The sequence below is a fragment of the Cibotium barometz genome, chromosome 9 (genome assembly GCF_041138505.1).
Source record: "Cibotium barometz isolate CiBa-2024 chromosome 9, ASM4113850v1, whole genome shotgun sequence".
In the NCBI taxonomy this organism is placed as follows: domain Eukaryota; kingdom Viridiplantae; phylum Streptophyta; class Polypodiopsida; order Cyatheales; family Cibotiaceae; genus Cibotium; species Cibotium barometz.
The window spans coordinates 8,294,025-8,308,748 of record NC_141054.1 but is presented as its reverse complement, the minus strand read 5'-3'; the positions used below and the strand labels follow the sequence as shown (position 1 = coordinate 8,308,748).

The 14,724-nt window shown below is 45.0% G+C and overlaps 2 protein-coding genes across 8 annotated transcripts in view; both read left to right on the top strand.

Moving 5' to 3' along the window:
* Positions 1-1,652: 1,652 nt before the first annotated feature.
* Positions 1,653-14,724, top strand: part of LOC147635225 (wings apart-like protein 2) — an 87,707-nt gene continuing 74,635 nt past the window's right edge. For all 7 annotated transcript variants that reach the window (XM_086802443.1, XM_086802442.1, XM_086802445.1 and 4 more), the window contains exon 1: positions 1,653-2,771. In XM_086802443.1, the coding sequence (XP_086658569.1) occupies positions 1,918-2,771 (854 nt within the window). In that variant the 5' untranslated portion in view covers positions 1,653-1,917. The remainder of the gene's footprint in view (positions 2,772-14,724) is intronic.
* On the top strand, positions 10,379-12,185 carry LOC147635226 (uncharacterized). The gene is made up of 3 exons (XM_086802447.1): positions 10,379-11,150; positions 11,257-11,418; positions 11,542-12,185. Exons 1-3 carry the CDS (start codon positions 10,866-10,868, stop codon positions 11,986-11,988), a joined length of 894 nt encoding a protein of 297 aa, XP_086658573.1. The 5' UTR covers positions 10,379-10,865; the 3' UTR covers positions 11,989-12,185.

The following is a 14,724-nucleotide window of genomic DNA, read 5'->3' as shown; positions in this document are numbered from 1 at the left end:
ATCTATACTTGAAATTAAAGTTTACTAATCAAGATTATGTTAATAAAAAAAATTGATTATCCTAATAAACTCTAATAAGAGATTAAAGATCAAGAACAAAAAAAAAATGAATGCTCATAATCTGCAGAATCTCTATTTTGAAAATGATTAAGTGCTTTAATCACTCTCAAATCAAAATACCATATCAAAGCCAAGAGCTTTGATACTAATTGAAATGAAGTTGAGATATGGGAAAATCACCATGAAAGCTTGCATGTAATTAGGATGCTAATCACATACAAATGCATAGTGCATAAGTGATTTAGCCTCTCACCAAGAGAATGGAAATAGCCTTTCATAAGCCCAAATCTATGTAAGCCAGAAGGCTCCAAGATTATGTTAAATGATAGAATGTCCAAAAGATATCAAGAAGGTACAAAGTGCATAGGCCATGTACTTTTATAGTCCCAAGGCCACATGTGCCCTAATTCCACATGTATAGAGATGTCCTAAGCCCATGTACCTAGAACCATGCCCTACTGCATGTGCACCCTAAGTTGTTTCTTCATTACAGTTTGAGCGGTGGAAGAGACTATGACTTTAGTTCTGATTAATTAATGAAACCAAACCTAAAAAGTCATAGCCTCAATAAGCCCTCTATAGGAATGCAATTAATTCACTAAGAAATTATGTAATATTCTTCTAACTCTAAGGTTTTTGATTGAACTTTATTTTAGAACAAAATCTTAGTAATCTTCTAGCCCAAATATCAATTTTGCATGTAGTCTCTTTTTTAAACTCTCTCTCTCTCTCTTTGTGTGGGGTTCTCCTTTAGTAGGGGAGAGGCCGATAGACCTCTCTCATGTGACTTTTGTAGGAAAGGCAACAAATTCCTTTCTCTCTCTCTCTCTCTCTCTCACACACACACACACACACACACACACACACACACACACACACATTTTATGCCATCAATTTTAAAAATAAATAAAAATCCATTTTGAGCTTTAGTTTTAACCTTCTTATTTAGCAAACAAATCCAATAGAATATATTGTTTGACATAAGTAGCCTATATGCCATTTTTTGGGTAGAGAGAGAGAGAGAGAGAGAGAGAGAGAGAGAGAGAGAGAGAGAGAGAGAGAGAGAGTTTTTGTATTTGGGTTTGGTAGACGAGGCACGAACATGTGTTTTTTTTAAAAGAATGAACTTGGTGTTTTCTCTCTCCCTCTCTCTTTGATTTACCTAGTCTGTGTGTATGCAAAGACATGTATTTGTTTCATTGATGCGTGCTTGATGTTGCCTGGGTGATAGGGGCCTTGCTGTTGGCCATTACTATGGTAGCAAGAGAGCATTGGAGGAGAATGCCTTTGTCATAGGCACTCGAGAATCTCTTCCTCTTTAGCTCCCATTTGTGGCTCTCATGCCGAGATTAAGGAAGTAAAGGCGTTGAAGGCATGCAAGGGATGGCTTGGGGGAGCCTGGGATAACAAATGATAGAAGATTGGGGAGGGTGGTCTAGAAAGCGAAGGTTTAAGTGTCGATTTTTATAAGGAGACATGCAAGGATGTGGTTGGGGAGTGTAGCACGATGAAGAATTGTGAAAGAGATAGTGTTGAGATATTGAGCTCAACTAGTGCGAATATGGATGATAGGCTAAGATGACACCTTTGCACTTATGCCACTGGCATAGTTGGTGAGATTATGCTTGATATGCTAACAGCCTCTTTGGTTACTCGAGTTATGGCATAGTAATATAGGCTACTTCACACTATGAATCTTGTATCTTTTAGTAATAGAGTAGCAATAATAAACACTCCCTCCCCTAGCACTCCTAATTGAGTTGGGCGGCCACACGCGGGCACGAATTTGGTTTAGCTACCCTTTTTTTGAGCTTTTCTGTCAGCAAAGTTCTCATCATCGCCATAGCCAGAGCAGGAATGATCGTCAGAACATACAAGAGGAGAAATAGGGGAGAACACCTCGGCTCGCAGAGCAGCACGAGCCTGCTTACCGATGCCGACGACGAATTCCACCCTCTTGGCTTGCGAACAGCTGCAGCAGACAAATTTTCTCAGGAGGACGATGAAAACGAGCCTGTTTCCTCCTTCTGGAGCTCATCGCAGCAGGCCCGCCTCTCCTTTTCCCTCCCATCCTCCCAGGGCTCGTCGGACGATGGCATATTTCGCGCTTCGTCCATGTCGATGCAGAGCTCAGAGCTTCTGCAGGAATTCATCCCAACCCCAGCCTCAACCGATTCGCTTAAAGGGAAATGCGAGAGAACGTCCTCAGCAGGCCAGAAACTCATCAAGGCAGAGAGTTCGTTAAAAATGGCCAAGACCAGCTCGAGCGGAAGCGGAGGCCGTGTCAAAGCTAGGGCAACAAGCTCTTTGACGGGAGATGGCCATGGCCAAGCTATGGGAAATTTTCATGGACAAGCGAGGGCAACGAGCTCTATGGTCGGAGATGGCCATGGACAAGCTAGGGTAACGAGCTCTGTTACAGGAGATGGCCATATCCAAGCTAGAGCAACGAGCTCTGTAATGGGAAATGGGATGGAGGTCATGGCTGCCTCTGCCAAAATTGCAAGCGTTATGGGACCATGTGCCCCCCCTACGTCTACCCTCTTGGAGGCACAGGAGTCTGGAGAGATGATGGAGCATGTGGATGAGGCAAACTTTGCCATGGATGGCCTTCGCTCTGGACAACCCCTGCGCATCCGCCGTGCTAGTCTCATCTCCCTTTTGTCCATCTTTGGCACCAGGCAGCGTCGCCGTCTTCTTCGAACTCATGGGTATGGTTCTTTTTAGTATTTGGATTGAGAACAGGTCTCTCTCGCTTCTTTCTTCACTGTGTTCTTTGAATGCTATGAACTGTTTTTGCAACGGGCCTTCAGACAGTGCAGCAAGTGAAACTTTGGTCTTTGCCTGTCATTGATACTCATTATGAATGGTAAACATCATTTTGTTAGACTATCGTTGGCTGCTGAGGGTGGATTGTGAGAAGAGGGGTCTTTGGGTATTTTCAGCTATCGGTGCACATTGCCTGTTCTCTTACTCCCTCTCTCTTCATCCACATTACATTTATAAGAAGTTTTAGGGTAAGACATTGGAATGGCAAGCCAAAAGAGTCTTTGAAGTGTCATGCTCAACCGGCATCATCCATGCACCCAAATCTAAAATTTTACCAAGCTAGAACCTTGAACCTTGCATTGTAATTTGCAGACAGTTTCTCAATGAGAACTCTATTAGCACCAATCTCTGGCTTATTATGGGCAGCTTGGCATGAAGACTTTTCTTAGGTTACATCATAGGAGCAGATACATGTGGGAGAACCCCTAGAAGGGGTGCAAGGTGGCTTGAGGACTTTGATTGAGATTTAGTATGAAGCAAAGAACTCTAGCCTGCAAGGTTAAAGAGGTCAAGGAGAAAACATTGTCAAGTATGGGCTGAAGAATCTTTCCATGTTCTTGCTGTGCAGAGGCTTGAGAATTTGATGGTTTGTGTCAATGGAAGTTGGGACCAACAAGCCATCAGAGATGTCACAGTCAAAGTGAAGAACTCTTCAACACAATTGTCTCGAGTCCACTTTCTTATGTTTCTGCTGCGTGTAGCTGAATGTATTCCAAAGAATAGGGTAAAAACGGGAGAAAGGAAAGCAGTAGCTTTATTTATGGGAAAAATCATTCAAAGACAGGTTGGGGTCAGAGGGGCAGTGCAAGTTTGTGCTATAGTTGTGCCTGTGTTGATATGCCATGGCTGTTTCTCACTGTTATAATCTTATCTGGCCGTTTTTCACTGTTTTGGCCCAGTTTTTATGTTTTGGCTCAGTCGGGATAAGTGCAAGATTGTGCAATTTTGTGGCTGTTTATGGAAGGCAACCTAGAGGCGCTAGCTCCACTAGAATGATCCACACCATTTTCTCATTCATTCATAGAGTATAATCTGTTCTTGCCCCATGGAACTTGTTTGATACGATTTGGCTGTTTTTGTGTAACATAGCGGAAGCCTTCATGCCTTAATGGCAGCCCTTAAGCACCCTACAGTGCTTGGTGATATGGCTGCACGTGATGCACTGGTACTAATGTGACATAGCGGAAGCCTTCATGCCTTAATCGTAGTCCGTAAGCACCTTGTTGGAGCATTAACACAAAACGCATGAGAGGAGATAGAGATAGACAGGTTTTCTAGTGTATATATATTATGTACATGGAAAGGTTACCCAAAATGGGCTACTTCTACTTCTGACTACTTCTATTGGTTCTATCTGATCAAACTCCAAAGAGGTGAGAGATGAGAAACGAGCTAACATGCTATGTTCTTATATATGAATCATGATGCTGATATGTTGGGTGGCCAGCTTCAACTGCTGTTGGCCAGCTGATTTGTCCTCTGACATAAAATACGTAGCAGAAAATGCTAACTCTTGCACCTAAATTACTCATAAATGGTGTTGAATTTCACACAATGCTGCTGACTGATATTCTTCTGCTGCCACCTGATGCATGCTGATGAAGATTCCCTAAATGCACCTAATAGTGCTTCCTAATGAGGGATATGATCAGGGATTAGACATGGTATTGCCTTGTTAGGTGACATCCCCTCCTGCTGAGGTACTCCTTTGATGACCTAACTTCCACAGGCTAAATGTTGAGGATTCACCCAATGCATGCTTGACCTTTTTGATGCTCCGTAACTGCTTGCGTTTACCAAGCTTGGACTTGTACACCCCTTATGACATTGCCCTTGAGAACTGCGACAATGCCCTTGTGGTGCAAGTATGACGCCCTTGGGGTGGAGGTTTGGTCCTTGCGCGATGAAGATAGGGTGGGTGTGGCTATTAGTCAAGGCATGACTACTAGTCTTGGCATCACAACTTTACATATTCTAATGTGAAGCTGTGGGGCCTGTAGTGCTTGGTGATATGCCTATACTTGATGTTCTGATACCAATGTGACATAGTGGAAGCATTGAATGCTAACTCTTGCACCTAAATTACTCATAAATGTTGCCGACTCTCACACCATGCTGTTCACACAATGCTGTCGACTGATATTCTACTGCTTCCGACCTGATATATGTATGTGCGTGGAACTGTTGCCGACGTGATGCATGTTGATGAAGATGTCCTAAATGCTCCTAATGCTACTCCCTAATGAGGGATTTTATCAGGGATTAGACATGGCACTGCCTTGTGCACGAGACAGTTTGACTATTTTGGCTCATTAACAAATTTTCACCAGCGTTGACCTGCCTACTCATAGTTGGCCAATGTTCAACTCACATTGACCTGTGTTGACCCTTTCACTTGGGTTGACCAATGATCAACATTTGACCATCAAGGAATATCTCTTTACTATTTTTCTGCCTATGTCTTGATGGGAAAGTTCTCAATCATGAACAGGGTCATAAAATGAGTATGGTACCTTCAAGCTTGGATGCTACTGCAAAGAGAAGTAATTTTTCGTAAAAGAAGTGCATGATGCTCTTTGAGATCTAGATTTTTGATTTGATTTGATGGGTTCGTTTCGTTTGTGAACAATGTGACTCAGTATCAATGCATAGTAGATTTGATTTAATGGGTTCGTTTTGTTTGTGATCGATGTGACTTGGTATTAATGCATAGTAACAATAGGCAGTTGATTGCAATTGAAAAGCTTTCAGATATGCTTCAAGGAGTGCCAGAAAGTCCTTGAAGTAGTCTTCATCTACCCACTTTGCATGTGTGAATGGGTAGTTCTTGAATTTCAGGAGAAACCTCCGCTGAAATTTCCTACCTTTGAGCTTTCGTTCTTTACAGAAAATCATTTGCCAAGGTTGGAGTGCTTCCATCTCTTCCATTTCTTGTGGATCCTCAATGCCGGCTTTGGGTTTTGATACTTTCTTCAAGAACTCACATAGCAAGCATTGTGAATCCTCCAATAATATGGTAACCCAAGTCTAAAAGCCACCAGGTTGATCTTTTTTGTAATCTGAAAAGGCCTTGAGAAGCTAAGGACTCTCTTTAGTAGAGGACAATTGCCTAGAAGTCGGAGGGGATGTCTAGCTTGATTTCTTTCTTTTAAATTAATTGGAATATAGGCTTGGAAGATTGGAGTGTAGCATGCAAGAGGTTGATCGTCGTAACGCACAACAAAGCCTTCTTTATACCCGTGAGTCTACGCAATTCCACTTAGAGAGAGAGAGTAGAAGAGAGAGAAAGCGGACAAGAGTCGACACAGTATTGGGTCCCAATTTACCCACTGAAAGGTCCCCCTGCAAGCATGCAAGCAGGAGTATTTGCTTATATTATTCTTTGGAGAACTTACAATGAGCGTGAATGATGATTGAGGATTGCCAGACACAAGGATGATGTGGACCAAACATAGTCTGATCCAAATGTTGTGCAAGCTCCGTTGAATTGCTCTTCAATGACCACTACGCAACCCCAAAACTGAGGGATGCACATATGCTGGCTGACAGCTGAAGATGCCCTTTGTGGAGACCTGGGAATGCTTGGAACTGATCTTGACTTTGCTGAATTTCTCTGAATACCTGAATGATTGAATGTGGAATGAAGCGCTTGCATTTATATGCTTCCAAGCTGCAGATAGGCCAGTTGCTTTTGGACCAAAATTAGCATTAAATGCTAAATAAATGCGCTTAATGGAAATGCTTTATCTAATGCTGCCCGACTGCATGCTGATCCACACCATATGTTGGCCGACTGAGAACCCCTACTGGCCGACTATAGCTATGAAGCCTTAGATGTTGTAGGTTGAGTCCTAGTGTTGGCCAGGTGTTGCTACTGCTGTCGGCTGGCTCATAGGGTTGTAAACAACCCCACACAGGTTGTCGACTGAAGCCTGTGGCCATGTGCTGGCCTTTGGTTGGCCCATGGGCATTCTTTATCATGCACTTAGCCCCTAAATGCTTACTGATGCAAACCTAATACTAAGGTTGACACTACATGCACTATCTGATAAATTCTCCAAGTGGGTTGAGAGGATTGACACTTGCAGACACTCTATGGCTGTGGAGATTGGCCTACGTAGCTCGTGCTTGACATATCCCGAACTGGGGCTCACAATGGGGCCACGACATATGACAAAATATTCCTAACAAAGGTAAATCCTATTGATGAATGATGCACTGATGTAGAGCTAGTGTGTCACATAGCACTCCAGTGCAAGGTGCATGTGACATTCGCTCCTGCTTAGCTTGGGGGCAGGTTCATCGCTGTCGAATCCCCACGGATCTCCTCGTGATCGTTCTTGGTTCGAGACTCGAATCCTGCAAACAAAACAAACAAACAAACAAGGGGGGTGCAGGCCTGACTCACCTCCCAACCATGACAGCCGTGGGCAAGCTCACAGTTTTGGCTGTCCCCATCGAGCCACGAGCTGAGCTAACTAGGTTGACATACCGACCAATCTCCTCCTCGCGACGTCCCATGCCGCCACGAAGCTGCCCTCGCGGGCCTCGAGATTGCTGCCGGCCTCGGCTGCATAAAGCAGGTGCACGTCTGCACAAGATCCAGGCTCCAAGACCATAGAGCTCTCACAAACTCGCGAGACTCTCTATGTCTCAATAACTAACCTTGGCCACCCTTTTATAGGCTCTTGGCCGGTCATCGGGCGTCCACACTTGGGCGCCCGCCCGTCCATACTTGGGTGCCCGCCCGTTAGTATATCCCTAACTCAGCTCGTCAATCAGCCTGCCTAGTTCCAAGCTTCCCCTAGCCTCGAAACTAGTCTTGCATGCGTGTAGCACACGGTAGATACACACTGTGCACATGACATACTCCCCTTCCTCTAAGAGCTCACTCCTGAGCTCACTAAAAAGCGAGGGTTATCTCTCTGAAGAGTAGTCAATGTCTCCCATGTAGCGTCCTCCTCAACACGATCCTTCCACTTGATCTTGTATTCCGTGATAAGCGTATTACGCAATCTTCGTTTACGAAATCCAAGAATCTTTTTCAACCTAGATCACCTGATACAGTAGGATTCTGAGGACTTCAGCATGATGCAGCACGTAATTTTTTGCAAGATATGCAGGAAATATTACAAGTTGCGAAGGAATCTATTAGAAGTGCTCAAGACCGAGACAGGTTTTATTCTAATAGACGTCGTTCACCCAGAGAATTCTCTGAAGGAACGATGGTGTATTTGTGAGCTCCTAAAGATTTCGAGACTTTACGGACAGGTCGATCTCCGAAATTATCCCCTAGATACTGTGGACCATTTCGTATGACACGACGGATTGGTTCAGTTGCATATGAATTGGATTTGCCTTCTCATGTGAAAGTTCATCCTGTATTTCATGTTAGTAGACTTAAGGAAGTACTGGGTGGAGCAGATCAATTAGTTACTCCTCAAGAAATTATAGATGTCGAGGACATGACATTTGTTCCGCACGAACCTGAAAAGAAAGCATGAAAGGACTAAAACCTGTACTTGTATGCTTAGTACTGTTATATGCAAATTCTAACATAGGAAGATAATCCTCCCATGAACTCTGTCTTTTGGATACATATGCTCGAAGCATATCCTCCAAAATCTGATTCACTCTTTCAGTCTGGCCATCAGATTGAGGATGATTAGAGGAACTCAAATTCAAAGTTGTTTCCAACTTCTCAAAAACAAGTTTCCAAAAATCACTCGTAAACCCTATCACTGACTATGTCCTGCAGTAACCCGTACAGTCTAAACAATTGCTCGATAAACTGCCGTGCTAATCGGGTCGGTAAAAATCTAGCCATTTTTGTCAAGCGATCCAAGGTTGGATCAAAACGTACGTACGGATCCGTTCCGTACCGTACATCCGTACAGCACGGGGATCCGTACGTTTTTTTTTGGGTGGTCGTTTCGGGTTTTGCCAGCGATAGTGTCTCGTATCTTGTTTTTTTGGGTTCGCCGATACCGCCTGGACTTCGTACAGCGTGTGGTGGTCGCCGATACCGTAAGCTGTTCGCCCGTCTGTGTGTTCGCCGCCTGCTGTTCGCCACCGCCCTCCCTTCTGTGTTCGCCGGTTGTAAGCTGTTCGCCTCCCTGGGTTCGCCGATACCACCTGGACTCCGTACAGCGTGTGGTGGTCTCTCCCTTCGCGCCCCTTTCCCCACCCACCCTTGCTCAGGCCCCCAAGGCAGCAACATAACTCTCTCTCTCTCTCTCTCTCTCTCTCTCTCTCTCTCTCTCTCTCTCTCCCTCTCACACTCACTCTCACCTGAGCTGCCCACTAAATATTATGCATTGCATGATTGCTGAATCCTGATTGAAATTGTATGGCTGCTGGCATTGTGCATTGAATTTGTCAGAGCAATCATGCCGAAGCGAGAGAACCCATACTGGAAGGAGCACACAAACGTCATTCGCATTGTGACTACTCCAGGGCAGGCAGGTAGTGGCACTCGACAATGGCAGTGTAAGTACTGCAATTTCACCCTCACGAGTACAATTACTCGTGTCATCAAGCACCTCACAGGCATTGGCACCACCAACAATTGTGCAGGGTGCAAGAGAGTGCCACAAGCATTGAGAGATCAGTTGATTGCTGAAAATTTCCCTGCAATGGGGGCAGCTGGAAGAGGAAGAGGCACACAAGAGACACAGGATGCGCTTCATGATGCTCTTCTTGGGGACTTGGCTGGTCCATCCACGCAGGTTGATGAATCTCAGCCTGCCTCTTCTGAGCAGGCATCGTGTGCCAGAAAGAGGCCTTCTGTCATGCAAGTTGAGAATGAGGGTGATACATATACGGAAAGGCAAACCACCTTGCCTTCTCGTGTGTATGCACAGTCTTGGGTCAAAGAAAGGCAAAAGGTGGCTGAGATGGAGATTGCTCGCACTCTCATAGAGTGCAATATCTCCTTCAATGTTTTGAGGACTGACCAATGGAAGAGGATGGTCAGAGCTATAGCCCAGGTTGGACACACGGAGTCATGGTCAGGGCTTGAGTACAAAAAGATGCGCACCACGATGCTTGATGAGCAAAAGGCCTTGATAGACAAGGCATTGGTGCCAGTGAAAGCAGTTTGGCAACAATTTGGTGGTATTCTTGTCTCTTCATGTCTTGGTACGTATTTCTTACGCGCTGTGGATGCTGGGAAGGCAGGCGAACGCATCATTGCTGAGAGTATCTATGAGCATATTCGCTAGGCAATTGTTGAAGTTGGTCCAGAGAATGTGGTGCAGGTTGTAACAGACAATGCTGCTAATTGCAAGGCAATGGGAGACATGGTGGAGGCGGAGTTTCCTCGCATTGTGTGGACTCCCTGTGCAGCCCATTGCCTTGATTTGCTTATGGAGGACATAGACAAGCTGAGTTGGGTGCAACCCACAGTTTCTGATGCCACGAAGATCACTACATTCTTCAGAAAGAAGCAGCAGGCATTGGCTATCTTTAGGAGCCACAACAACCTAGATATGGTGCGGCCATCCAAGACAAGATTTGCCTATATGTATTTGGTGCTACACAGGCTTTTCAAATTGAGAGATCCACTATTACAGACAGTTGTGGATCCAAAGTGGAGAGATATGTATCATTCACAGACAGAGCCCACCAAATACATACAGAGACGGATACTGGATGAGACCCTCTGGACGGATGTGCAAACTCTCTTAGTGGCTTTGCAGCCAGTATTTGTACTTCTGCAAGTCACAGACATGGAGGGCTCCACTTTGGGCTTAGTGTACCACCTCTTCATGCAGATGAAGTCATATTGCAGCCTGTACGTCCCTGACACAGAATTGGTAAGTAAAATCTTGATTCTTGATGGCCGATTACAGAATCTTGATTCTTGAGTCTTGACTTACTAATTGCTCTACTTCTCTGTTTATCTTACTCTTGCAGCCGAGATGATATATTGGCTATTGTGGATTATCGATGGGGGTATATGAGTCACCCCATTCATGGGATGGCTGCATTCCTCCATCCTTTCTACAAGATGCCACTTCTCTTTCATGATAGGGAGCTGCTCACCTTACGAGATAGGTACATTAATAGTATGTGATGTGGAGCAGCAATTGGAGATTGATGCGGAGCTCTGCAGCTGGGTCAACAACCTGGGACCCTCATTTGCTAGAGTTGTTGCTCTTAGACCAGAGGCCACCAAGCTTCCTCTTACTTGGTGGCAAAACTATGGAAGACAGGGTCTTCCACAGCTTACAGATATAGCTCTGCGAGTGCTATCTCAGGTATGTATATCATGTATGTACTATGGACTATGAACTAGTCTTGTGAAGCTTATTGGGAATTGCTGAGCTCACATGAATGAAGCACTTTTTTTGAATTGGAGTGTAGGATTGTTCAGCAGGTGCTTGTGAGCGCAACTGGAGCGCTTACTCGCTCATACATACAAAGATACGCAATCGTTTGAGCACCTCTCAACTAGAGAGACTGGTCTATTGTAGGGCCAACATGAAGCTCGTACGAGCTTATCATGCTTTGGGCACCCCAAAACAGGTGAGTTTATCCTATTCATTCTCTTATGGGGATTGGCCTCCCATTTACATAGCTTTTATACTATAGTATACAAAAAGTTGAGTCGTTGACACTCCGCATTCTCTTTGGTTTTACGTTGAATAGGTGGATCCAACACGTGTCAAGCTGGTCCCAGATCCTACCACCATTGATGAGGCAGAGCAACGGTTGAGAGATGAGCGGGACGAGATTCTTTGCCTCCTGCATAGAGAGCTGGAGAGTGTAGACAGGCGGGTGACGAGATCGAGAGTCCGAGCTTATAAAATTCAGCTACATGAGGGACCTGCAGATGCAGAGAGTTCTGGCTGGAGAGGCGCCCGGAGAGGGAAGCTGCCTATTCAGACTCCTCGAGCACGTGCGAATGAGGCCGTTCGCCTCATTCACACTACCCAGCAGGATGATGCAGAGACAGGGACAGGGACATCTGAGGCAGCCCACCCACCTGTGCCCATGATGACCGGGCCTGAGTATGATGACGAGGGCAATGTCATCACGGAGGGTTATATGCTTGATTCTCCAGGGTCATCATCCTCATCGGATGATGAGTTTTGATTTGGATTACCTTAGTTTTGATTTGGTGTTGTATGGACATGGCACATTTTGTCATTATTCATAGACTCATTTTCAAATTTCATCATTTCTTGATGTGAATTGTGAGTTGTCACGACTCACTTGTGACAATGTGACTTGTCTTAAGTAATAAGTATTAAGTATTAAGTACGATTAACTTATTAAGTATGATTGACGACTTTGTGATTCTAATTTCTCACTTTTGAATTAGTAGGTTTTTGACCTTGTTGTGTCTCTATTTCGAAAGTTTTATATGTCAATGTGGACATGGATTGAAATTTAATGTAGGTGGCTGAAATTTCTGAGATTTTATGTATTTTTATGTATTTTTACCAATGGTACGTATTTTTACGTACCTTAAATTTTTTTTCCGTACCAAACAACGTACAGTACGTACGGATCCGTACAGTACATAACGTTTGGAACCACCTTGAAGCGATCTACCACAACCCAAATAGAATCGTGGCCTTGATGTGTTCTTGGCAATCCGGTAATAAAATCCATGGAAATACTTTCCCATTTATTACCTGGGATTTGCAAAGGATGCAACAACTCAGCCTGTCTAAAGCGTTCAGCTTTATTTACCTGACAAATTTGACACTTGAGAACATAATCTTCTACATACCCTTTCATCTTTGTGTAACACGCGGAAGCTCTGGGAGTATTCTTTCAGCCCTAAACACTCTTGAGAACCATCTGATGCAAAAACACAGGTATAGAGAGAGAGTAGAGAGAGAGAGGTGTGCTGGAAAATCAGTATATTTCTATGATACAAAAAGGTATCTGAATCTGCAGCCATGGGCTGCCTTACATAAAAGGTGATGACACCTAAATCTGTCCCCTATGGGACCTCTAATGATCCAAACCCCTAGTGGGAGTGAATGAATAAAACATTGAGCAAGGGGGGCTATTTATAGCCCCTTGGAATAAATGGGGAACTGGCTGACTGCTGGTCGGCCAGTCAAAAGTCCATTAAAGTCCTTTTAATGCAGCCCGACTGGATCTGATCCTTGTTCTTGATGCGCCTGCTGCTGCCCCTATGTGCTGGTTCAGCCGACCATGGCTATGGGCAGCCGACACCACCTGTCCTGCAGCCGAGTCACTTGTGCAGCCAGCCGACTGCACTTATCTGGATCATGCTCTTCAGCTGTCTGTTTCCTTCCATGATCCCACTTGTCCTGCTCCACGTCCACTTCAGATGATACACCTGAAGCTCCTTCATTCTGGTTCTACCTATCTTCTACTGGTTCATGGTCTTTATCTGTTTGCCCCCTTCTGGATTTAGCCTTGAGAAGGTCCATGGCATTGCTTATGCACATGACATCCCCCTCTGCTAAACTTGATGACGGGAATCCAACCTGCTCTTGGATGACTGTCATCATCCCAATCCTTTTCCTGAAGTCCCTCTGTCATCCATCCATCCCTGGCAAACTCTTTTCTCTGAAAATCCGGGCTGTTCTCCAAACCACTCTGTCTCTGATGAAGATCTATGCATCCGGTTCCTCTAGTCCACAATCCGTTCCTGCCCTGACTCTGAACACTGTCTTGGTCTTCTCTCCTGGAACTGAGTCTGGCACTCTCACATCACCCTTGGAGGATCAACCTCCCTTGGGACCGTTACCTGAGAACGTATCTGGCTCACGGAACTGCCATCCCCATCTGGCATTGTGGAACACCACCAACCAACCTCCTAGGAGTTCTTCCCGATCTGTGTTCCCGCCTTGGGCTTTGAATCCGTGTACTTTCCTGTACCTTGGACCTGTACACCATCATCTGGGACTGAATCAGTGTTTAGCTTTGCTGAGCCTGATGCTCTGATACCAATGTAACACGCGGAAGCTCTGGGAGTCTTCTTTCAGCCCTAAACACTCTTGAGAACCATCTGATGCAAAAACGCAGGTATAGAGAGAGAGTAGAGAGAGAGAGGTGTGCTGGAAAATCAGTATATTTCTATGATACAAAAAGGTATCTGAATCTGCAGCCATGGGCTGCCTTACATAAAAGGTGATGACACCTAAATCTGTCCCCTATGGGACCTCTAATGATCCAAACCCCTAGTGGGAGTGAATGAATAAAACATTGAGCAAGGGAGGCTATTTATAGCCCCTTGGAATACATGGGGAACTGGCCGACTGCTGGTCGGCCAGTCAAAAGTCCATTAAAGTTCTTTTAATGCAACCGGACTGGATCTGATCCTTGTTCGTGATGCGCCTGCTGCTGCCCCTATGTGCTGGTTCAGCCAACCATGGCTATGGGCAGCTGACACCACTTGTCCTGCAGCCGACACACTTCTACAGCCAGCCGAGTCACTTCTGCAGCCAGCCGACTGCACTTATTTGGATCATGCTCTTCAGCTGTCTGTTTCCTAAGTCCTTCCATGATCCCACTTGTCCTGCTCCACGTCCACTTCAGATGATACACCTGAAGCTCCTTCATTCTGGTTCTACCTATCTTCTACTGGTTCATGGTCTTTATCTGTTTGCCCCCTTTTGGATTTAGCCTTGAGAAGGTCCATGGCATTGCTTATGCACATGACACTTTGGCCAATAAAAAGTGTGTTTCACTAATGATAACGTCCTGTGTGTACCCCAGGGTGTCCAGCAGAAGGGGCGTCGTGACGCTCCTTAAGAATCTTGGACCTAATGTCCGGGATCTGTGGTACACAAATTTTGTCATTACGGAACAGTAAACCATTCCGAATCATCCATTGGCGTCCTG

Bases quoted from the DNA above. Each gene is read 5' to 3' on its own strand.
- LOC147635226 (XM_086802447.1), top strand. From the start codon at position 10,866: ATGGGATGGCTGCATTCCTCCATCCTTTCTACAAGATGCCACTTCTCT. The intron at 11,151-11,256 runs GTATGTATATCA...ATTGGAGTGTAG, and splicing joins CTCTGCGAGTGCTATCTCAG to GATTGTTCAGCAGGTGCTTG. The intron at 11,419-11,541 runs GTGAGTTTATCC...TACGTTGAATAG, and splicing joins CTTTGGGCACCCCAAAACAG to GTGGATCCAACACGTGTCAA.